This window comes from Lithobates pipiens, unplaced genomic scaffold, assembly GCF_037356315.1.
Source record: "Lithobates pipiens isolate NorthernLeopardFrog02 unplaced genomic scaffold, aLitPip1_a1.2 Scaffold_13, whole genome shotgun sequence".
In the NCBI taxonomy this organism is placed as follows: Eukaryota; Metazoa; Chordata; class Amphibia; order Anura; family Ranidae; genus Lithobates; species Lithobates pipiens.
This window is the reverse complement of record NW_027507718.1, coordinates 308,641,328-308,665,352: the sequence shown is the minus strand read 5'-3', so window position 1 is coordinate 308,665,352 and position 24,025 is coordinate 308,641,328. Positions and strand designations below refer to the sequence as shown.

General features: G+C 45.4%; 1 protein-coding gene across 5 annotated transcripts in view; it reads right to left on the bottom strand.

Annotated features, from left to right (window-relative positions):
- JADE1 (jade family PHD finger 1) overlaps positions 1 to 24,025 on the bottom strand; it is a 155,467-nt gene that overhangs the window by 19,425 nt on the left and 112,017 nt on the right. For all 5 annotated transcript variants that reach the window (XM_077476896.1, XM_077476892.1, XM_077476895.1 and 2 more), the window contains 2 exons: positions 17,039 to 17,206; positions 16,256 to 16,372 (listed from right to left, as the gene is read on the bottom strand). In XM_077476896.1, the coding sequence (XP_077333022.1) occupies positions 16,256 to 16,372; positions 17,039 to 17,206 (285 nt within the window). The remainder of the gene's footprint in view (positions 1 to 16,255; positions 16,373 to 17,038; positions 17,207 to 24,025) is intronic.

Here is a 24,025-nt window from a genome sequence, read left to right as displayed (position 1 = left end):
AGTCCGGTCAAAAAGACCGCCCCGAGGAGAATGACATCACTTCCTCCTTCCTGTGTAAACAATACACAGTGGGAGGAAGCTTCTCATTGGCCAGGAGCGATCCAGAGGGGGTGGCCGAAAACCAACGGCCATCCCCTCATCACGGAAGGCTCCTGGAGCGAACCGGACCGTCGTATCCAACGGGAGGGGGTCCGATCGGACCCCCCACCCGCTGGAAGGCAGGCACGTACATTTACGTAATTGTGCCTGCCTGTGCCATTGTGTTGACGTACACTGGCAATACGGCGGTCCTTAAGTGGTTAAAAATGCTTATGTAATCTACAACACAGTTATGGCCATGGAACACTCTTGCATGCCAAGAATGTTTGTCAGACACTTCCGTTTATTTTATTATCTGCTTTAACCACTTGACATCCGCACTATGGCCAAATCACGGCCACAGCATGGATGTGAATTCCCGGGAGGCCATCATAGGACGGCCTCCCCTGTGCACGCTGTGATCACGGGGTCACAGACTCGGGTGATCACCGATCTGAGTAAGGGGCCGGTCCCCTTACCATGTGATCAGCTGTCAGCCAATGGCAGCTGATCACATGATCAAATCAAAAGCTCGGTAATTGCTTTTTTCTTCTCCTCATGCTGACATCGGAGGAGACAAAAAAAAAAAAAGCTGATCACCGGCTCACCTTAAAGGGACATCGGTCCCGAAACGGAAGAGGCAATTATGGCTTATAATTGCACCCTGAAAGTGCCCACAAGTGCCACCTATCAATGCCCACCAGTGGTGCCAACCAATCAGAGCCACATAGAAGTGCTGCCTATCAGTGTAACCGATCAGTGCCCATCAGTGACGCCTTAGCATACAAGCATACAAGCAGTATAATGCAAGGATAAAAAGGAGGGGCGGGTGCTGTGTTGGTCAGTGAATTACAGAGAAAAGGATTTTACGGAGAGTACAAAAAATCCAATTTTCTCTTATATTCACTGACCGACACAGCTCCTCTCTTAGCCATTGGGACGTCCCCAAGCAGTGCCAAACGAGGGGTGGGAAAACAGCATAAAAACAATTCACCATGGCAAGCGGGAACTAGTGAAACCTTACCCACAAAAAATACGACGTGGAGAAATGCATCACAAAACCAGGGTATCCTCAACAGGAGTGACTACCCACAACAGCACAAAAAAACTGCTGAATGTAATGCAACAGTGCATTAACTCAACGGCACTGTGTTTTTAACGAAAAACCAGGAAAAAAAGGTAATATATTGCATATTTCAATTGCAACTACACGGCCGCCTGCAAAACTTTGCGGCTAAAACAGGCATCAGCCGATGCACTGATGTCTACCTTGTAGAACTTGGTAAACGTGTAGACAGACAACCAGGTCACCGTCTTACAACCCTGAGCGACAGACACTTGGTGTCGGAAGGCCCAAGACGTTCCGATTGCCCATGTGGAGTAGGCCGTGATAGGCTTGTACTACAATCTGTCTGATCCACCTGGAAATGCACCTTCAGAGCCCGAACCACGTCCAGAGCGTGAAGGGCCACCTCCATACAAGGTCCTCATTAATATGAAAAGCAGAGACCACTTTTGGTAGAAAAGACTGTTGCGGCCGCAAGACCATCTTATCCTTGCGGATAACCAGATAGGGTGACTTGCAAGACAAGGCTGCCAGTTCCAAAACCCTCCTGGCCGATGTGATGGCCACTAGAAAGACCACCTTCTCGGAAAGAGTCAACAGGGGAATCTCCCTGATATTTTCAAACGGTGGTTTCTGAAGCCCAGATAACATCAGGTTCAAATCCCATGGGGGTAACGGTGGACACACTGGAGGGACTACATGCTGTACCCCCTGAACGAAGGTACTCGTGCTAATTAGTGAGACACCAGGGGTCGCTGAAAAAAAAAAAAATAATAAAAAAAAAAAAAAAAAAAAAAAAAAAAAAAAAGACAGCCAAGGCTTAAAGTTGCCCCTTAACGGTGCTATACGCCAATTTTTGGTCTACTCCTTGCTGAAGAAACAGCAGGATCCTGGATATAGAAAAGGAGCATGGATGCCATCCTTTCTCCTCACATGGAGATGTAGGCCTTCCAGGTACGATGGTATATCGTCCGGGAAGAAGATTTTCGTGCTCTCAACATAGTTGGGATCACCGAGTCTGACAGACCTAGGTTCCTCAACACCTGGCTCTCAATAGCCATGCCGTTAAAGCCAGCGATGGTAAAGCAGGATGGAGAATCAGGCCTTGAGACAGAAGGTCCTCTCGCAACGGCAGTTGTCAGGGAGCGTCTGCCACCAGACACAATAGGTCTGCGTAACAAGAACGTTGAGGCCAATCTGGAGCAACCAGTATTACTGGGATCCCCTTGGCTTCCCTCCCTGCGAGGCAGCCGTGGCAACAGTTTCAGTAGAGGAAAGGCGTAGATCAGCTGGTACTGATCCCACTGAGCCACCAGCGCGTCTGACGCGTCTACCCACGGATCTCTTGTCCTGGACACGAATCTTGGCACCTTTACGATTGAGACGGGAGGCCAGAAGATCCACATCTGGTGTGCCCCACCTCAGGCACAGTAAACTGAATATCTCTGAATGCAACGCCCATTCTCCTGGGTCCAACATCTGGCGACTCAGATAGTCCGCCTGCCAGTTCTCCACTCCCGGGATGTAAATGGCTGACATTGCCGGTACATGTCGCTCCACCCACCGAAGTGTGTGATCAACCTCCCGTGCAGCAGCTGAGCTTCTTGTTCCCCCTTGGTGATTGACATATGTCACAGCCGTGGCGTTGCCTGACTGGATCCTTATCAGAAGCCCCTGAATTCTCATCGACCATGTGGAGAGGCATAGCCTGATCGCTCTCAAATCGAGCAGATTGATCGGCAACTTGGATTCTTCCGTCGACCAGAGGCCCTGAGGCGACTGAACCCTTCCGCGAAGGAGGCTACCATGAGACCCAGGACTCGCATGCAAAAGCGGAGCGACGACCACTTGCGGCTCATAAGCAGTTTTATCGTGGATCTGAGAGTCTGCAGTTTTTCTGAAGGGAGAAAAACTCTAGCTTCCTTGGAGTCCAGCATGCAAGCCTAGGTACTCCAGACGCTGGGTTGGTACAATCACCGACTTTAGGTTCAACAGCCACCCAAATGTGCAGGTACACATCCTGGATGTCCAAGGATGCCAGTGAGTCCCCTTGATGGAGTGCAGCGACTACTGAGCGAAGCGATTCCATTCTGAACCTCTGAACTTTTACAAACTGATTGAGAGCTTTTAGGTCCAAGATTGGAAGTACCCCTTCCTTCTTGGGAACTACAAACAGATTTGAGTAGAATCCCTGAAAATGTTCAGATTCCGGAACCGGTACAACCACCCAGCGACTCAGCAGGTCCCTTACTGCCCCCAAAAGGGCCGCCCGGCGAGCCGTGCATACGGGTATGCTGGAGGGGAAGAATCTGTTTGGCGGCCAAGAGAGAAAACTATCTTGTAGCCTGAGGAAATCAGATTGCAGACCCCTTGGTCGGATAACCAAGAGGACCACCAAGTTGCAAACTCCGGAAGGCGACCTCCCCCCCCCACCCCCACCCAAGACATGGGTGGGGACAAACCTTCATGCGGTAGCACTTTTATTCGCAGGCTTGCGGTTCCAGGTACGTTTTTGTCCATCCGAGGTCTTCCTGTCGGGCTGGGGATGTTTTGTCGAAGCCCTGGGAGGACAAAAAAGCTGTTTGTGAGCGGAAAAAGAGGGCCCTTGACTACGGCGTGGCTCCTTAGCCTTCCTGGCTTGTGGGAGGAAGGTACTTACCACCTACGGCATTTTTAATAATGTCATCCAAAGAGGCGCCAAAGAGCTGGTCGCCAAGGAAGGGAAGATCCGTCAGGGCTTTTTTGGATGCCTGGTCAACAGACCAGCATTTTAGCCAAATCAGGCCCCTCAGCACCACAGCTGACACCGAAGCCCTGGATAACAGACGGAGAGTATGCAGGGCCATGTCACAGATGTACTTAAAGTGGCAGTAAACTCCCCTATCGTTTTCAGCCAAGGAAGCTGCCATCTTTGCCTCTGTTTAACCACTTGCCGCCCACCCTATAGGCAATTGACGGCGGCAAAGTGGTTTCATAATCCTGACCGGACGTCATATGACGTGATCAGGATTATGAGCCGCTGCGCGCCCCCGGGGGCGCGCATCGCGGCGATCGTTGTTGCGGGGCGTCAGTCTGACACCCGGCAACTACGATCTCGGTAAAGAGTCTCCGACGGAGACTCTTTACCACGTGATCGCCATGTCCAATCACGGCTGATCACAGTGTACATGGGAAGAGCCGGTGATCGGCTTTCCCTCATTTGCGTCTGTCAGACGCGAGTAGAGGAGAGCCGATCGGCTGCTCCTCTGACGGGGGGGGGGGGGGTCTGTGCTGATCGATTATCAGCACAGCCCCCCCGAGGATGCCCACACTGGACCACCAGGGACGCCACCAGACCACCAGGGAAAAGGTAATCCTCCCTAGACCACCAGGGATGCCAGTCAGCACAATGGGTGCCAATCAGTGCCCACAATGGGCATCACTGATTGGCATGCATTGTTTGGCACCGATTGGCATCCATTACTATAGTATAACACCAATGCCGCCTATCAGTGCCCACCTGTGCCGCCTATCCGTGCCAGCTATCAGTGCCAATTTGTGCCGCCCATCAGTGCCGCCTTATCAGTGCCCATCAGTGTAGCCCCATCAGTGCCCATCAATGAAGGAGAAATCGTACTTATTTACAAAGTTTTGAAACAAAAAAAAACTTTTTTTTCAAAATGTTCGGTATTTTTTTTTTATTTGTAGCGCAAAAAATAAAAACCGTAGAGGTGATCAAATACCACCAAAAGAAAGCTCTATTTGTGGGAAAAAAATGATAAAAATTATTTGGGTACAGTGTAGCATGACCGCGTAATTGTGATTCAAAGTGCGACAGCGCTGAAATCTCAAAATTGGTCTGGGCAGGAAGGTGTTTAAGTGCCCTGTATTGAAGTGGTTAATCTTCAACTGCTATGGTGCTGCACATGTGATTCGTTATGACACCAGCCATTGGATGGTTTGATAGTTTGGCTGAGAGCACAGCCAATGTGCAGTTAGCATTCCCGGCATGCTTTTTTTTTTTTTAACTGTTTAAATCGATGGGTTTACTTCCACTTTAAGGCCTTGCACTAGTTGGTCTGCTAGTTCAACGCAGACAGGAGAAGCCTGTTGCTCTCCCAAGTGCAAACGTTTTGCCCACTCAGTGTCTGCGACACAAGTGCTGATGCCAGTACTGGTCGCATGGCTGACCCCACAACCGTAAAAAAGGAACGAGCCACTGACTCGGCCTTCCTGTCCATGGGATCCTTGAATGCAGGAGTCCCCTCAACCGGGATCGTGGTTACTTTATTTAACCTGGAAACTGGGGGGTCCTCAAAAGGGTAATGCACTGCCATGTATTTGGGGACCAAAAAAGGTCCATTGCGGGTGACCCCATTCCTTGTAAATGAACTTGTCAAAATAAATTAGATACGGAAACACCTTAGGTGAATGTGCTGGCTTGCGGGACCCAAAAGGGGGCGGTACATCAGCAGAGGGATCTGCTGGCTCCTGAATCTTCAGGGTATCAAGCACAGCTGTGATAAGTGCTCCAACAGAGCAGAAGTCACTAGCCTCAGCAGGACCCGAGACTGCGGGAGGGGGAATGGAGGGTTGGTGGGGGTCAGGGGCTGCTTTATTGCACTTTCCCCCCACACACCGCCTCCATCTTGGCAACGAACAAATTGAGGACTGCAGTCCATAGGCACTGCGCAGTCTGCAGGTGACCTGGTTGCAATTGCCCAGATTTTGGGGGAAGAAACACCAGTTTCTGAAGCCATGCTGACCCTACCCTGTCTGCTACCCTAAGGGGACTTAGGACAGTGACAGTCCCACCCTCCTTACTGCCGCTGGCCTGAGGAGTTCCTCGCTATCCAGCAAGTAGTGCCTGTAGTCCCTGTGGGCTCTCAGGTGCAGAGAAAACAATGCTGGGTCAGTGGCAGCAGCTACAAATAGCGCCAAAACGGTTCTGAAGTGTACTTAGGCTTCAATAAAATGGCCGCCCAGCGTCCAGTACAAAAACATAAAACACAGGAAAAATGGCTGTGAGCACAGGAGCACATGCTGCCACTAGAGGACACGGAAAAACGTGTTCAGGCTTCAAGAAAATGACCGCCAGTGTCCTGAATAGGAAATCACTAGGAAAATGGCCGCTGAAGCCCAGGATGCTGCCCTTGCCCACACCTAAAATGGCCGCTGAAGTAGCTCCATGAAGTACAGGGAGAAAACGATGGCAGTAAACACAGCTTTGTACAGGACATCAGCAAAACCTCACAGACACCTTCCAGGGGCATGAAGAACAGGACCCAGGACACTGCGAGCCACACACACACCGCTCAGCAGCCACATGCAGCATCCCCCCGGGGGGGGGATAGGGACAGGGGAGAGAAGAGAGGGAGGCGAGGGACCCCGGAATCCACCTCCCAGGGAATGCCCAGCTGCTCAGCCCCACCGAAGCAGGGAGAGCTGTACTGACCAGTCCTGAGGAGCTGGGAGACATTCCATCACAGACCCACTCACTGATCAGTACAGGGTGCCTGCTGGCCCAGCATACTGTGACGCAGACATCAGTAGCCTGGTCATATGTATGCCCCGGAGCATAAAAGCTCACCGACCACCTCTGCAGCTGAGGTTTCGTCGTGGCCTGCCGAGTGCGTAGCTACAGCCTGCACACCCTCGATGGGCGGACTGGGGAGACTACAAGGATAAGGGTATCCAGCCTGTCACCCAACCGGCTGTTGATAGCAGATCACAGGATCATTCCTCTTGCGCAAAAAGTCACGCTTCTGCATAAAAAAGCATGGACCGATGGGTCCACAGGGTGTCCTATCAAACAGAAGCAGCTTCCTTGGCTGTAAAGGATAGGAGGGATCAACTCCCCTTTAAAGCTGTTGGCAGATTGGCCTCTACAATCTCGGCAGTGCCTAAAAATTGAGATCAACTGAGCATGTGCAGAGCAGGGTAAAACAGTATTACTGGAATTTAAAACAGTATACTTATTTCTAATGTTTTACAAGTTTTTTTGGTTATACTTTTTAATGTTTTGTTTGAAGTGATCTAGCAGGACTCAATTTTCCCACTAAAGTTCCACTTCAATGTGTGTGCCTTGCAAAAGAACATTATTTTTAAATCGAGTTATGGGCAAAGTTGCACTTTAAGATGCCTTAAAATACTGTATACCCAAGTGACTGGCCTTAGGTGATACATAGATGGAAAAAATCCTCCTACATAAGTTGTATATCTATCTGCAGCCCTCTCTTCTTTACATCTGTTCAAAGTGTTGAATTCTAAAGCTTGTCCGACAGTTCAGAAAAAAAGGGGACGGCGTGCTTAAGTTACTTTGCAGAGCTCAGCGAGGAGAGCTCAGAGCCAATTGGAGGGAAGGCCCATACCCCTTTCCACATAGCACACAGGAACAGAGCTGAGGCTGTCAATCAGCTGGAGATGCCTCCCGTCACAATTTTTCTTTTGGTGTCAGGAAAACTTGCCAGAAGCGATTCATGCGGATAGAGGAAAGAAGTGACACTTAGTGTGTACTTGTCTCGATTAAGAGCACAATGGAGAGATATGCTTTGTTTATATTTCAGGTCTGAGGTTTACAACCACTTTATTGGTCAATTGCCAAAACTCTCTTCAAAACATCCTGCCAGCACACCGCTGTAGTGTGAAAGCCCTCGGGCTTTCACACTACACACAATGGTGCAGCTTCTTTAGGGCGCATTGCAGGCGCTATTTCTAACGCTATAGCGCCTGCAAAACGCCCTGGTGTGAAAGGGGTCTTAAGGCAAACCGTGAATGGTAACCATCATAATTAATAATTCTGCTACCAAAATTAATGTGTGCTGTAAATTGCCTCCAGCATTGCTCCTGTTTCTTCTTGCTGGAGGCTGACTCACTGCTAAAGCCCAGAGCCCCTGAGCAGCAGTAAATTATAAAACATAACTAAATTCATAAAATTTAACAGTTTCAAAAATGGTTACATTGTGGAAATACTGGGACTGCCAACTGTCACATTTGCTTGTGTCCTCAAACAAACCATTAAATGGCTGCTGTCATAACTGATCACATGTGCAGGACAATGACAGCTGCAGATCAAAACAGAAGCAGCTTCCTTGGCTGTAAAGGATAGGAGGGTTTAATTCCCCCTTTAAGGGTCCTTTCACACGGGGCGGATCAGTTCTGATCCGCCCCGTGGATGTCCGTTTGCTCAGCGGGGATCACTCCGCCGATCCCCGCTGAGCAGGGAGATGACAGGTCTGTCTCCGCACACTGTGCAGGGACGGACCTGTCACAGCGCCGCTCTCCCCTATGGGAGATCGGATGACGACGGACCGCAGTGCCCGTCGTCACCCGATCCGATGACGGATGGAAAAATAGCTTTTTCCTCCGTCACACTTTTTCGGATCGGAGCGGGTCGGATGTCAGCGGACATGTCACCGCTGACATCCGACGCTCCATAGAGCTCTATGGAGCACCCGTTCAGGTCCGCCTGAAAAACTGACAGGCGGGCCTGAACGGGACGTTAGTGTGAAAGGGGCCTAAGGCTGTCAGAAGATTGGCCTCTACAAATTTGGCAGTGCCTAAAAATAGAGAGCAACTGAGCATGTGCAGCGCAGGGTGGGATAGTGTATTAGTGGATTGTACACAGTATAGACACTTATTTGTAATAATAGTTTTACATTGATACACCTGAAAAAGGGGCCATCCTAAAGTGATCTAGGACTTCCTTTTCTGACTAAAGTTCCACTTTAGAACACAAATTCAAAAAAATACCTATTCCAAGGCAAAATTTACGGTGTATAAAACATTTATTTTAATCTAACTACATAGGAATTTACTTTGAAGAATTTTTCTAAGTAGTACATTGGTGCTACAAAACGGCTTCCTAACCTCGAAGACTAACACCTAATGACAAGAGAATATTTTTGGTTCTCTTGAAAAGAAGCCAAATCGGTCTCCTTTGGGTTTTCCTGCTCAGATTGATTCAGCACGCAGATGTAACAAAAAACACACAAGACAGTTATTAACCGGCTTTACATCATCCCAAGCTCTGCTACTCTGTAGCAAGAAATCAATACAAGGGGGGAAAAAAAAAGTAAACATAAAGGAGTGAAGGAAACAGGAAAATACAACACTATAAAGTACAAAAGATGTTATTGGAAAAGGAACAGAAGACTGCGGGGTGTACAGAGCTAATCAATACGACATAGCACAGGCGAGTGCAATCACCTGGGCCATGTCTAACAATTAAACCCTGCAAAGGTTTCATTCATTATCCCCTGGCATTTAAATGACTGCTGTTGCTGCAATTCACCGCCAGCTTTTATTGGAATTTTAGCTGTTAATTTACCAAAGTGAATTAAGAGACAGACCGCACACTGTGCTCTGTACTCTGAAGCTACAAGCCGCATATCTGCTGGTGGTGTCCTAAACTGCACACACATTTAAACATCTACACGTCCATCTGCTACTACTATCCTTCTACAAGCAGCTACCAGGGATTCACCCAAATATAGCACCATAATAATTACGTCCGTTTAAGTTATATAGCATCCTATAAGAAATACAATATATTTCTATTCCTACAGGGTGTCACAGATGGATAATAAAACATTAAATCAGCTATTAAAAGTTATATTTTTAATAATGGGAGATATTTTACAGTGCTTTAGATTATCCATGACATTTGTTTAAACAAATGCATTGCCAAGCTTGTTTTGAAACATTTAAGACCCCTTTTCACACTAAGCAGCCACGGGCGTCGGTGATAAAGCGGTGCTATTCGGCCTGTAGCGGGGCAGTTTTAACCCCGCCGAAATTGAAGCCGAAAAAGGGTTAAATCCGCCCGCAAAACGCTGCTGTATAGGCGCTTTGCAGTCGCTTCCCCATTGTTTTAAATGGGCAGGAACAGTGTATTGACCGCTCCTAAGAAGCTGCTGCTGCCAGGACTTTTTGTGTCACCATGCCAAGCGCAGAACCCCAGTGTGAAAGCACTCGGGCTTGCACACTGGGTTTGCAGCTGAGGCTTTTTTCAGACGCCTGAAAAACACCTCCAGTGTGAAAGGAGTCTTAAGATTTATATTAGGCTTACATTAAAGATGAACTCCAGAATTTTTTTTTTTTTTTTTTTTTTTATAAAGGATGCTGCCTTGGACTTCTTAACCCATTCATGCCGAGTGTACGCAGATGTGCGTACTCTGCTTTCGGGGGTTATACCGGCATGATGCCCACAGCTGCAGGCATCATCCCGGTACCTTTGTTTAGAGCAGGCGATCGGCTATCCAGCAATAACAACTGATGCAGCTAAAAGCCACTTGGCTGTTATCCCGGAGGAATGGGAGGGGACGTCTGCTTCGTTCCAGCCTCCCAATTGTAAACATGGAAGCGACGTCACTTCCTGTTTACTCGGCTGCCAATGGTTCCATTTAAAAAAAAAATATACAGTATTCAGAATCGCCAAAAATGGCGATCTAAATACTTTGAAGTGCAAAGGAGGGATCGGGGGTCTTTTAGAAACACCTGTGTGTAGAGGAGGGGAGATACAGGGCTGGAGGAGCAGAGGAATATTTCAAGTCAAATGCTTGCCAGACTGCAGACAGTATTCAGATGCCTTTTCCTTAGCAAGTACCCATTTCTCTCATGATTGAGAATGTGGAAGGATCGTTCGTTTCCTGATTTTCATCAGCCAAGCCTGCCATCCAGCAATTCCAGTGGAATTGCTGGATGGCAAAACAGTGAATACTGTTATAAGTCTATTTAGACTCCCAGATTGCAAAGCTGGGTGTCATCGTGATCTGGTGAGTGGGGTCAAATGGGGGTGTATTGTCACGCCTGAACTTGTCTGCGATTTTCTGCCTTGCATCTTTGTCTATTAGATGTGAAATATCCCCTGCAACTTTACCCTTTGGATGTAAAGCACCTATTTAATCTTTTATCACTTCCACGGTTCACATGGAATTTTTACACATTATATATAATTGTTCATTTGCTTTCACTTACATGGACACGTTTGTTAAGCGCTGTATTTCATTATTTTAAATTGAGCTCTTGGCATTAACTCGACTCACCGTGTTTGAAGAAAAATGCTGACTATGACCCTAAGAACACCATCGCTACAGTGAAGCATGGAGCTGGAAACATTATGCTTCGGGCCGTTTCTCTTCTAAAAAGGTACAGCCTGACTTTGCCTCATTGAGGGGCCAATGGACCCTTTATTGTACCCTTTATATATATTGTATATTGTATATTTATTGTAAAATCTTGGGTGAGAATCTTCTTCCCTCAGCCAGAACACTGAAGATGGGTCACGGATTGGTCTTCCAGCATGACAATGACCCAAAACAGAACGCCAAAGCAACAAAGGAGTGCTTTCGGGAAGAAGCACATTAAGGTCATGGAGTAGACTAGCCAGTCTCCAGACCTTAATCTTATAGAAAATTTATGGAGGGAGCTGAAACTTCACGTTGCCAAGCGACAGCCAAGAAACCTTAAGGATTTAGAGAAGATCTGTAGAGTGGTCCAAAACACCTCCTGAGATGTGTGCAAACCTAGTAACCAACTACAAGAAACATGCTTTCAAACAAGCGTTTCTCCACCAAGTACCAAGCCATTTTCTGCTTGGGGATCAATTACTTATTTTACTCACTGAACTGCAACTCATCATCTATCATTTAAAATACACCTATAACAATCATAGACCCTTCATTTCTTTGTAAGTGGGCAAACTTACAAAATCTGCAGGGGATCATATAATTATTTAGCTCACTGTACCTGGATGTAACTTTTTGACAGCTACCAGTACAACTATGGAGCGCAGTCCGGATTGAACAGTGCAGTAGCTTATCAGCCCTGGCACCCTCTCCACAGCCTGATGTGTCCCTTGACTGGGAGGCCACAGCCCACCCGAGAGAGGAGCTGACAGATGTCCCCTCTGCAGCCATTGCTGAACTTCAGCATAGAGAACAGTCTTGAGACACTACAGCTAAGCCACATGGTGCCTCCATTACTGCGCTCATGCGTTGGAACACAGCCATCTACAGTGAGTATTAAATGATTAGCTAAATAGAGAAAGCACTCTTCCTCCTCATTTATTTTAACACCTCCTCCACTAGATCAGAAACCTTAGGATCAGTACTGTGGGACAGTGAAAGAATTTAAGCTGAACTGCCATCTTCTCTGCAATCGTTAGTCGTCTTTAAAAAAGGTGTTACCTTAACCGGGTTCCCGACCAGCACACGCCAATGTACGTCGGCAGAATGGCACGGACAGGGAAATAGGCACGTCCCTTTAAATTTGCAGCTGTGCCATCCCGTGCGTGCCAGCAACTCCGTGAAACGGGGAGGAAGAACGGGGAGATGCTAATTGTAAACAAGCATCTCCCCGTTTTGCCTAAACTGAGGAAATTGTTTTTTTATTTAATATATATATATATATATATATATTTGGGGGATATTATAGCAAAATATAAAAAAATTGTTTATAGCGCAAAAAATAAAAACCGCAGGGGTGATCAAATACCACCAAAATTAAGCTCTATTTGTGGGGAAAAAAAAAAAAAAAAAAAAAAAGATGTCAACTTTGTTTGGGAGCCACGTCGCACGACCACGCAATTGTCAGTTAAATCGACGCAGCGCAAAAGTTCTAGCGTCAACAAAATAGGGAAAAGATTTAGGGACTACTCTTATTGTTTTTACTAGTAATTTCTAGTAATGGCATTGATCAGCAATTTTAGCGGGACTGACATTGCAGCGGACAAATTTGACCCCAAGTGATGCTTTTTGGGGACCAGTGCCATCATTGCAGTGATCAGTGCTATAAAAATATACTGATCAGTGTAAAAGGCACTGGCAGGGAAGGGGTTAACAGGGGGTGATCAAGGGGTTAAGTGTTCCCTAGGGAGGTGTTATCCGTCGGGGGGGGGGGGGGGGGGGACTGACTGGGAATAGTGAGCGATCATTGTTCCTGATCACTAGGAACAGCTGATCTCTCTCTCTCTCCCCTTTCCTGTCAGAACGGGGGGATCCGCCTCGTTTACATAAGCAGATCCCCAGTCTACCTCTTCACGGCGATTGGGGTGGCCGGCGGACCCGCAGGAGAGCGCACGCGCCTGCAATACCACATGCACAATCGACGTACAGGTACTTTGGTTTGCGCAGCCCAGCCGCCTTGCCGGAGTAGGTGTGTGAAGTGTGGTCGGCAAGTGGTTAAAAATAAAAAACATAAAAAAACCCACACCAAAGTTGGGAAGATGGCACAGAACTACCTCTCCTCCCATTCATAAACACCTAGACCATTTGTACCGTTCTTCTCAAGACAATGCAATTTCCTCCTTGCCAACACCTGCCCCACCCGCAATATAGAAAGGGCTCATCGATTGGTTCCGCAAAGGAAGCAAAAAAGCCTAGCCCTGTAATAGCCAAATATTTTTACTTTGCAGAAAGAGAAGCAATTCCATCTGCTTAGAGAAAACTCAAGAAACCTCACATTACTAGAAACAATTTTCTAAAAAGAAATAATCTCTTTTGGGGGCAGGTAGCACTGGTGGTCTACACTGAGCGTCAAACCAGTAACTGCGGTAAAAATTACCATAATGAATAATCAAAGCAGCACTTGCTCCAAATTCATGATCACAGCAGTGTAAAGATGCACCTTCACTTTCAGATGTCAACCCATACACGAGTATAGGTCATGTGTGACGTCCCCAGATCAACATAGGTGGGTACAAAAACTCTTCAACCTTCTTTTGGCATCAATAGATGTTATGCAGAGCTCTTAAAGTGGTATACAATATACACTATTGCTCAACTGAAATATCGCCATAGTGTAGCATTAATCAGGCATTTATTAAAATAAGAATCACTCATATTTAAAAGTGTCTCAAAATCGTATGTAAAAAATCACACCGGGGTCACAGAAAACAAAAGTGCCCTGCTTCCGGAAAAACCTGCTACGTCACCTGTCACGTGACTTCATCAGATACCAACGATATCCACCATTTGGAAAATAGAAGAAAACTATTCTAAAAGGGCCATATAACATCCTATAATGTTAAAAAAACTGAATAATATTCTTACCTACAAAACCATGTTTATAGAATTCATAGATGGCACTTATAAGAATTTGCTTGATTAAAAAATAAAAAAAAAAAAATAAAAAAAAAAACACAATGGCAGGAAGCAGTAGTCCTTTAAATGCCTTTGTAAACTCTTACAAGAAACAAAAGCTATTATACACCAAGGCTAGGTTCACACTAGCACGCACTCTGCATTCCAGTTACGGAAATTGCATCTGTTCATGCACCTAAATTGCGCTGCATTTATGAGATGTTCTCCGCATACAGTGCGTTTGTGGGAAACACAGTGAAGTCCCAAGAAGACCATGTGATTTCCTTGTGGCCATGACTCGAAAGGTGCATACACTTTCTGCAGAAACACAGGCACGGCAGTCCATTCATTTGAATGGGCTGTTGTGCCCGCGCAAACGCAGTCCGCACAAAACACGAACGTGTGAACCCAGGTTAAGAATATATTCTATAGATGGGGAAATAAAACAGCTCCTTTTCTCACTAAACTAATTAGACCTCACGGTCCTAAATGCAATGTTGTTAAAATAGACCCCAACCTCCAAACCAGGACTACCTGCAAAACTCAATATCTGTTTTTGAGCTCTATTACATCCACCACTATACTGCTCAAGCTTTACAACGACTCCTACTCCAGCAACTGAGATCAAGCCAGAACCCTAGACTCAACTCTGATCAATGTAAAACAGAGTTGAGTCTCCAACTACTGATTTTGAAATTCAGATCATTAAATAATTTAACCAACATTCAGCTGTGAAAAATGTGGGAAAATGGTCATGACAAAAGGTCAAGCTGACTTTGCCAGTTTTCTTAAATTGGTTGTGTAAAAAAAAAAAAAAAAAAAAAAAAAAAAACACAACCTGCAAGACAAAGGCATAATGAGCTAGTATGCATTGCATACTAGCTCATTATGAAATACTTAACGTGGAATGATGCTGTTGCAGCAGTCCCCGTAGGCCGCTGTGACAGGCGACATGTCTCCAGAATGTTACTTCTGGGTTTGCAGGCTCCGGCGCTGTGATTGGCGGGTGCCGCAATGACGTCACTCCCATGCATGCGTGCGGGACCCGTCTGTCACGGTACAGTTTAGGAGAAATTGACAGTACCTACAGGTAAGCCTTATTGGTTTACAACCACTTTAAGACAATTTCTCCAACATTTTTCAACAGCCCTACATTATCAAGCTGCAGCACTGTCACATGGAGCGAATCACATGCTTAACCATACTCAGATGGGCATCCTCACCAATCTTTCCTGAGGCAACACATTAGTAGAACAGGGGTGCCCAACCAGTGGCCCAGCGGAGCCCTCTGATGTGGCCCGCGACCTCCTGCTCTGGGATGGTGGTTTGACAAGCCCAGATCGCAGGTTGCCGACACACCATCCCAGAGCATCAGTGTTGTGAATGAAGCCGGCGGTAGAGAAAGCAAGAAGCTGCAGAGCAGAGCCACATAAGCTGATGCTTCCTGTATAGCACCAGCTCCTGTCACAATCAATACCAAATGCACTCTGCCTGGGACAGTAACACCCGGGCAAAACTGAATTAAAGGTGCGTTTGTTACTGAAATCAGTGTATGGGCATATCCGTTGTTCAGTGTTTACTAGGCTGCTGTTAAAACTCCTGCGCCTGCGGGTTACCTGCACTGAGCCATAGACTTCTGTTATTACGTGGCGCATCAGTGTGAAAACAGCCTTAGGACCCAATCAGACCCTCCATTCACTTCTATGTCCATTTAACCTGCTTACCTTCAATCAGATACGCAAAAAAAAACAGAAGGGGAACCGTCCCCTTCCGTCAGATTGAATTGGAGGGCCCATAGAGTAGCATGGGCTGTTGTCCATATCCGTTCTGCATATGCAGCGTAGATATAGACCTGGTATCCACCCATTACACTTATTTTGGCCCCTGACCAGTTACCAAGTCACTTTGATGGCCCTCGCTCACCAAAAGGTTGGGCACCCCTACTGTATAAGAAGAGCCAGACAGGATTTAATAATCAAAAAAATCAAAAACATCACTCGTTATAATTTAATGCTATTGGTACACCCATAGCATCACACAAGACCTTTACCTGTATGCAAGCGCCAGCTTTCTCACTGCATAAACTGCATATGAGTGCCCAACGGCTACTAGGGATGTGAGACACCTTGGTGATTGGCTCCATCTTTTCAGGACTCCCAATGCTCACCTATAACAAAACAAAAACAAGTTATGATAAATGTAGACAACTGTGCGATATGTGAACAGATATACCCCTTAAAGCAGACCTTCACCCTTAGGGTCAATGTCGGATCGCCCTGCGCCTCCCACCTCATTCTCCAAGTGCCCTTTCACACCAATATGTTTTACCTGCGTTTTTACCTTGCAAGAAAAATGCAGGAAAAAGGTCTCCTTTTAAATCCTATGGGACTTTTCACACCACTGCGCTGTGGGTGCAGCGAGTTTTGACATGTCCTGCATGCTGCATCTTTGGTGCGGGTTTTGAACGCTGCACCAAAAACGCAGCTTCCCATTGAAATTAATGGAAAACACAGTAAAATCGTGGTAAACATGCACCCGCAATTTGAGTTTTTGGTGAGTTTAGTGTCACATGTCCATTTTTTGCAGGTGGTCCAAAAACGTTCCAGAAATGCATTTGAAACAGCTAAAAATTTATGTGTGTACAGAGCAGTGTGAAAAGGGCATTACAACTAGATATTTTATTAAACTAATGTTTAAAGCAACATTTCTGCGTTTCTTGCCTAAGCAAAAATTACTTTTATTCTTATCAAATCATCAACTGTGATCATGTATGGAATATTAACATTAGTTTAAGCAGAATTATTGCACACAGGAAATAAGAATCAGGCATTACCTCAGGGATCCACAAAGCACAGCTGACATGGACCCATTTAGTACCACTACGGGTAGGCTTCATTGCACCTCCTTTCTTTGGGCACAATAAACATTTTGGCTGGACCCCTAAGGCGCATGTCCGACATAGCCAACTTCCGTCAGGTACTTTAAGAATGCCATAACATGCCTTCAGGAGACAAACAAAAAGCAGAATATATATATATATAAAAAAAAAATGAACATAATTGGCTATTTTTTGGATATCAGTAGTAAATGGAATAACCTACATAACGTTTGGCAGGTTAGTGATTGGAGGGGTAAGTATATATAAAGAACAGTACAGCACTGAGATATTCAACACGCAGCATATACAGATAATCTGTATGGTATAAAAACCACACAGTCAAAAATGTACAGTGATTTTATTCAGTAGAACATTAAGAACTTTGTATACCTTGTACTGTACATTACAGATGGGCAGTAATGTACAGCACCGTCTACACAGCTAAAAAAGGTGGAGTATATATTGTGAGGTAGAGTGTACAGAACAGAGCAATGTGGAACTATAAAAACATACTGTACTGTGTGGAATACAGGTAAATTAAACAGTAAATGCTAAGCAGTAATGTTCTACACCTTTCCACCTTTAAAGCGGAGGTCCACCCTAAAATGGACCTTCCGCTCATCGGAACCCTCCCCCCCTTCGGCGCCACAATTGGCACCTTTCAGGGGGGAGGGGGGTGCAGATACCTGTACAGTACAGGTATCTGCACCCACTTCCGGGATAGCTCTCTGCGGAAAGGGGCGTAGATTACGCCCCTTTCCGCAAGTGCCCGTCCCTTTCCGCAAGTGCCCCGCTGCCTGCTGGGAAACACAGATCCCAGAGGCAGCGGGGACCGTCCTTGTTGCGCAGCGCGACTCGCGCATGCGCAGTAGGGAACCGGGAAATGAAGCCGAAAGGCTCCATTTTCTGATTCCCATACCCAAGATGGCGGCGGCAGCACCCGAGAGACGATCTAGAGATCGGCTTCGGGTGCCGACATCGCGGGCGCGCTGGACAGGTAAGTGTCCCTATTTTAAAAGGTGATAGGTGTGCACTCGTATTTAACATGAGTTTCAATGTGACTGCTTAATTATGAAAACTGCTACATCCCCAGTTATAAGAGGGTGTGCACCCCAAAAAAGTCAGTTTTCAGTTTGTATTTTAGTTGAGTTGTACATTTTATAGGTCACATTAAAGCGGGAGTCCGCCGGGACTCCGCGTTTTTTTTTTTGTTTTTTTTTTAAAGCCAGCAGCTACAAATACTGCAGCTGCTGGCTTTAAAAAAAATAAAAAAATAAAAATAAAAAAACGCGGAGTCCCGGCGGACTCCCGCTTTAATGTGACCTATAAAATGTACAACTCAACTAAAATACAAACTGAAAACTGACTTTTTTGGGGTGCACACCCTCTTATAACTGGGGAGGTAGCAGTTTTCATAATTAAGCAGTCACATTGAAACTCATGTTAAATACGAGTGCACACCTATCATCATCTAAAGGAAATCAAAAGGATTTCCAAGGCATTAGATATACGATGCAACACAATGAAGACAGTAATCAAGGGGAGAAAATATGGCACCACAGTGATATTACCAAGAACTGGATGTCCCGCCAAAATTGATGAGGCTTACAGCAACATTAAAGGAGCTGCAGGCATACAGTGCCTTGCGAAAGTATTCGGCCCCCTTGAACTTTTCAACCTTTTACCACATTTCAGGCTTCAAACAGATAAAAATTTTATTTTGTGTGAAGAATCGCCAACAAGTGGGGCACAATTATGAAGCGGAACGAAATCTATTGGATTTTTGAAATTTTTAAACTAATAAAAAAATGAAAAGTGGGGCGTGCAAAATTATTCGGCCCCCTTGCGTTAATACTTTGTAGAGCCACCTTTTGCTGCGATTACAGCTGCAAGTCGCTTGGGGTATGTCTCTATCAGTTTTGCACATCGAGAGACTGAAATTCTTGCCCATTCTTCCTTGCAAAACAGCTCGAGCTCAGTGAGGTTGGATGGAGAGCGTTTGTGAACAGCAGTTTTTAGCTCTTTCCACAGATTCTCGATTGGATTCAGGTCTGGACTTTGACTTGTCCATTCTAACACCTGGATACGTTTATTTGTGAACCATTCCTTTGTAGATTTTGCTGTATGTTTGGGATCATTGTCTTGTTGGAAGATAAATCTCCGTCCCAGTTTCAGGTCTTTTGCAGACTCCAACAGGTTTTCATCCAGAATGGTCCTGTATTTGGCTGCATCCATCTTCCCCTCAATTTTAACCATCTTCCCTGTCCCTGCTGAAGAAAAGCAGGCCCAAACCATGATTTTACGCTGAAACACATCCTGAAATTGTTTGCCAATTTTTAGGCGCAGATTTTTACAGACTGGTGAATCTTTGCCCATCTTTACTTCCGAGACACTCACTGACTCTCCAAGATGCTAATTTTATACCCAATCAGGTTACTGATCCTGTTGCCAATTAACCTCCTCCTTTCACCTGAAGTAGTGGATACATGCTCCTAATCACGCCAAAGGCAACCTTGACCTTGTTTTCTCTCACCTTTGCACTCAGTGCAACCTCTTAACTATCCATTCCCTCTCTCTGATCACCACCTTATTAGTGTCACTCTCTCCCTTCTCCTTTCCCTCCAACCGCCAAAAAGTTACCTGCAGAAACCTGCGTCATCTCAACCCTTCTCTTCTCTGCTATCGACAAAATCTCACCCCTAGCTTTCACCAACCTAGCAACGTCTGTCTACAGCGCCTCACTTATAGCCTAACTGGACTCACTAGTCCCCCTCTCTACACACAGAATCAGGCCCCCGACTCTCTACTGTCCGATACCCTCCATGCTTTATACTTCATGCCCAGAGGTACAATCATTAATCCCCTTTTCAGCCCCACCACTATAGATGGTTGATAAACTACTTGCTAATGTTCACCTTAGCACCTGCCCTCTGGATCCTGTTCCTTCACTGGACCCATCCAATCTTAACCTATGCCCCAACTCCTTGCTCCCCCTTCCTATCCAAACCCCTTGAATGTCTGATCTACAACCGACTGAGCGTCCACCTCGCTGATAATAGCCTTCTTGACCCCCTTTAGTCTGGATTTCGTCCTCAACACTCCACAGAAACTGCTCTCCTAAAGCTAACAAACAATATACCAACGGCCAAAACCGAATGGACAATATTCTGCACTCTTACTCCTAGACCTCTCGGCTGCCTTTGATATGGTTGACCACGCCCTCCTCAAAAAAAAAAAAACCCCACGCTATTGGTCTCCTTGACTGTACTCTTCGCTGGTTCTCTTCCTACTTATCCAACCGCACCTTTAGCGTGTCTTACAACTCTACTTCCTGCTCTCCTCTTCCTTTCTCGGTTGGGGTCCCCCAAGGTTCTGTTCTTGGACCTCTCCCATTTTCAATCTACACCTCCTTCCTGGGTCAGCTGGTAACCTCCCATGGCTTCCAATACCACCTCTATGTTGACGACACTCAAATTTAATTCTCTACCCATCAGCTCACTCACTCGGTCGCCTCACGTATCACTAATTTACTTTCAGCTATACAAGTCTGGATGTCACACCCCTTCCTCAAAATCAATCTATCCAAAACCGAACTTAAAATTTTCCTCCCCATATGCCCCTTTCCCCTGATCTGTCAAAATCGATGGCACAACTATAAGCTCATTCCCACATGCCAAGGCTACACATACACAAAGGGACCCGTGGAAACGTTAAAGATAAGTATAAATAACACAGGTGCCACATGTATAATCAGTATATGGTGTCCTGTGAAAAAGCACATCCGTGAGTGTGTCACATGAAAAAAAAAAAAAATAAAAAAAAAACGCATACGTGATGCGTTTACATCAATTCAAAATAAGCATGAATATAATGTGTAATATATGAATCATCTCCTGTGAAAAAGCAAGTCTGAGTGTGTCATGTGAAAAAAAAAAAAAAAAAAAAAAAAAGCATACACAAGTTTGACAGCAGGACCTAAAATTTTGCGACAACAAAATCTGATCGTTTAAATTCCGATCGTGTGTAGACAATTCCGACAGACAAACTGCCACGCATGCTCAGAATAAATTAAGAGACCACAGCTATTGGCTACTGGCCCGTTTATAGTCCCAACGTATGTGTTGTACGTCACCTCGTTAAGAACGATCGGATTTTCCGACAACTTTGTCTGACCGTGTGTATGCAAGACAAGTTTGGCACAAAATCCGTCGGAAAAAAATCTGATGGATTTTGTTGGAATGTCCGACCGTGTGTACAAGGCATATGGATTAGAAACAAATGAGAAAGCTTCTGAACGGGAGAGCGAGACCAGGGCTCCTTGTTCTAAAATATCCCATTGTGCCATAATTCTTCTCCCTATGTCACTCTCTCAACCCTTTGCTCTTAAGAGGACCCACTCCACTTAGAATTTTCTCACCCAGACTAGTATACATCTTGGAAATTAGACCTTTAGTGGAGGGGGGAATTGATGATTTTCAGGAGTATGGGGATCTGAGTCCACTCTATGACTTGAGACCTGAACTGTGCTTGAATGGCATGTCTAATCTGCAGGTATTTATAGAAAGTCTTGTTTCATATGTTAAATTCCCGCCATAGATCTAGAAAATACTTCATAAGGTTACCATCGAATAACTAAATCAGGCAGCCAATACCTTGCCTTTCCCATTCCCAGGGCCTCTCTATACCCCTTGTTTCTGCCAGGTTTTTGTTATGCCTTCGTTATCTGCCACACTTTGCTCACTAATTTTACCATCGGAAATCCATCAGTAAAAGGAATCTGCCTCTAGTGCCTCCACTAATGTATTGTGTGGGACCCCCTTAATCATCATCCTAGGATTAGGATTCATGCCACCTAGGGTTCCACAACCCACTAGATGTTGTAGCTGAGATGACAAATATCTCGGATGCGGGATCCTCCATACCACCATCTTTAATCGGTAATTGCAGCCACCCCTCTGTCCAAGGTTTTACTTCCCTCCTCATAAAAAGAAATCAGATTTGTTTGACAACGTCTGTCTTTGATGAATCCATGCCGTCTGTTGCTTAAAATATTTTGTTCTCAACAAGAACTCGTCTTAGCCCATGTGGTCTTTTATTAAACTCTCCAGTAGCTTTCCGACTATAGAAATTAAACTAATAGGTCTATAGTTACTTGGTAAAGACTTTGATCCCTTTTTAAATATGGGCATCACATTGGCCCTGCGCCAGTGGTACCACTCCAGTCATTAACGAGTCCCTCCCTAAAAAGGATCCGTGGATGGATGCCATCTGGTCCAGGTGCTTTATCCACCTTTATTCTGTCTGAATATTTCAGAACCATATCACTTTAGGCCATTGTAGATCATTTGGGGCTGTGTCACTAACACTCCCATTATGGACATGAGCTCCCCCATGTTTCTTTGCATACACAGACCTGAAGAAATTTTTTAATACATTTGCCTGTTTGTCCCCACTCACCCACTCGAGATTAACTTTGTAAAGGGCCTACATGCTCAGGCCTGATCTTTTTATTCAGATAAGTAAAAAACATGTAAACAGTGCTTCACAATATATTAAATGTCCATAATTAATAGGAGACAATCCGAAATAGTGCTAGTGGATAGACAAACGCAGATTGATAGGTCTGATATTCAGTGATCCCTTCACCACATAAATAGATGGCCTCTCACCTCCAACATTCGATCTGGCACAGGTCACTATGCGGTAAATAAATGGTAAAACCCACAGGTCCCCATTTCCCAACAGTATCGGAATCAGAATCCATAAAGGTTTTGATCTCGTATGTAAAAAGACTATGTGATCTAATGCTCTCTGCGTTGCATATTTATTAATTTAAAAACAGTGAAAATGCACTTACATATTATCGCACTCCGATCCGAGTGGCGGCGTACAGATAAAAGTACGTTTGTCAAACCAATGCGATGGCCACGGGTGACGTAATGCGCAACCACCTGACCCCCGTACGCGGGACTTCCTCGGTGCAGGGCAGTTCCCAAATCCCTCCTCCTTACACCAGGTCTTTAGCCATGTATTCAAGTCTCCAATATTCCCCTGACTTTCCAGTGCCAAATATCAGTGCCACCTGTCAGTGTCATCAGTGCCATCTGTCAGTGTCACGCGTCATCGGTGCCACGCATCGAAAGGTTGGCTGGCACCGACTGTCTTGGTAAATCGATAAGCTCTTATTGTAACGGGTGGTATAACCTACCTGCTTTAGTTTCCTGTAATGAATGGAGCCGATAACCGATTTCTTGGTTAGATATCCTTCCTACTCTTCTTGGGTTATAAAGTAGATATTTTAGGATTTTTGAGGCCCTTATTCTTATATTACTGTTTTTACTGGTGCTCTCTCTGTTCTTGATGATTTGAATTGCAAGTCTATTAAGCTGCAAGTTCTTACAAGGTGTGTACTTTGTGTATTGCAACTGGATGCTTGTAATATTTTTTCATGTTGATTGGTCTTTGTGACTACTCAATAAAGTCATAATGGATAAAAAAAAAAAAAAAAAAAGTGTTCCAGCTCTTCCTTGCAAGTACCACTTTATCAGATTTCAGTATTTTCAAGCAGTACTTCCATCCCTGAAACCTTAGCAATTGCCCACCCGGCCCACATTGCCAAGGTTTCAAAAAAACAGAGAAGGCCCTCCTCTACCTGGTGCATAAACCTCTAGTAATGCTGCTGAACTGCTTGATGCTTTAGCAGTAAAACTCTCAAAACTTTTACATTTCTTTAATTCCTAACCCATTTGTCAAGCAAAGTAAAATATTGGGTTAAGGTTGTCAGTAAGGGAGGTTGAACTGGAAATTGACAATTTTGGCCTGGAAACAACTTGCTCTAGCTGCAAACCTTTAGGCCCCTTTCACACGGACGGATAGAATTGTGCTTTTAACTGCGGACACATGACGTTTATTACCGCAGCTAAATGCACACAATGCTTTCCT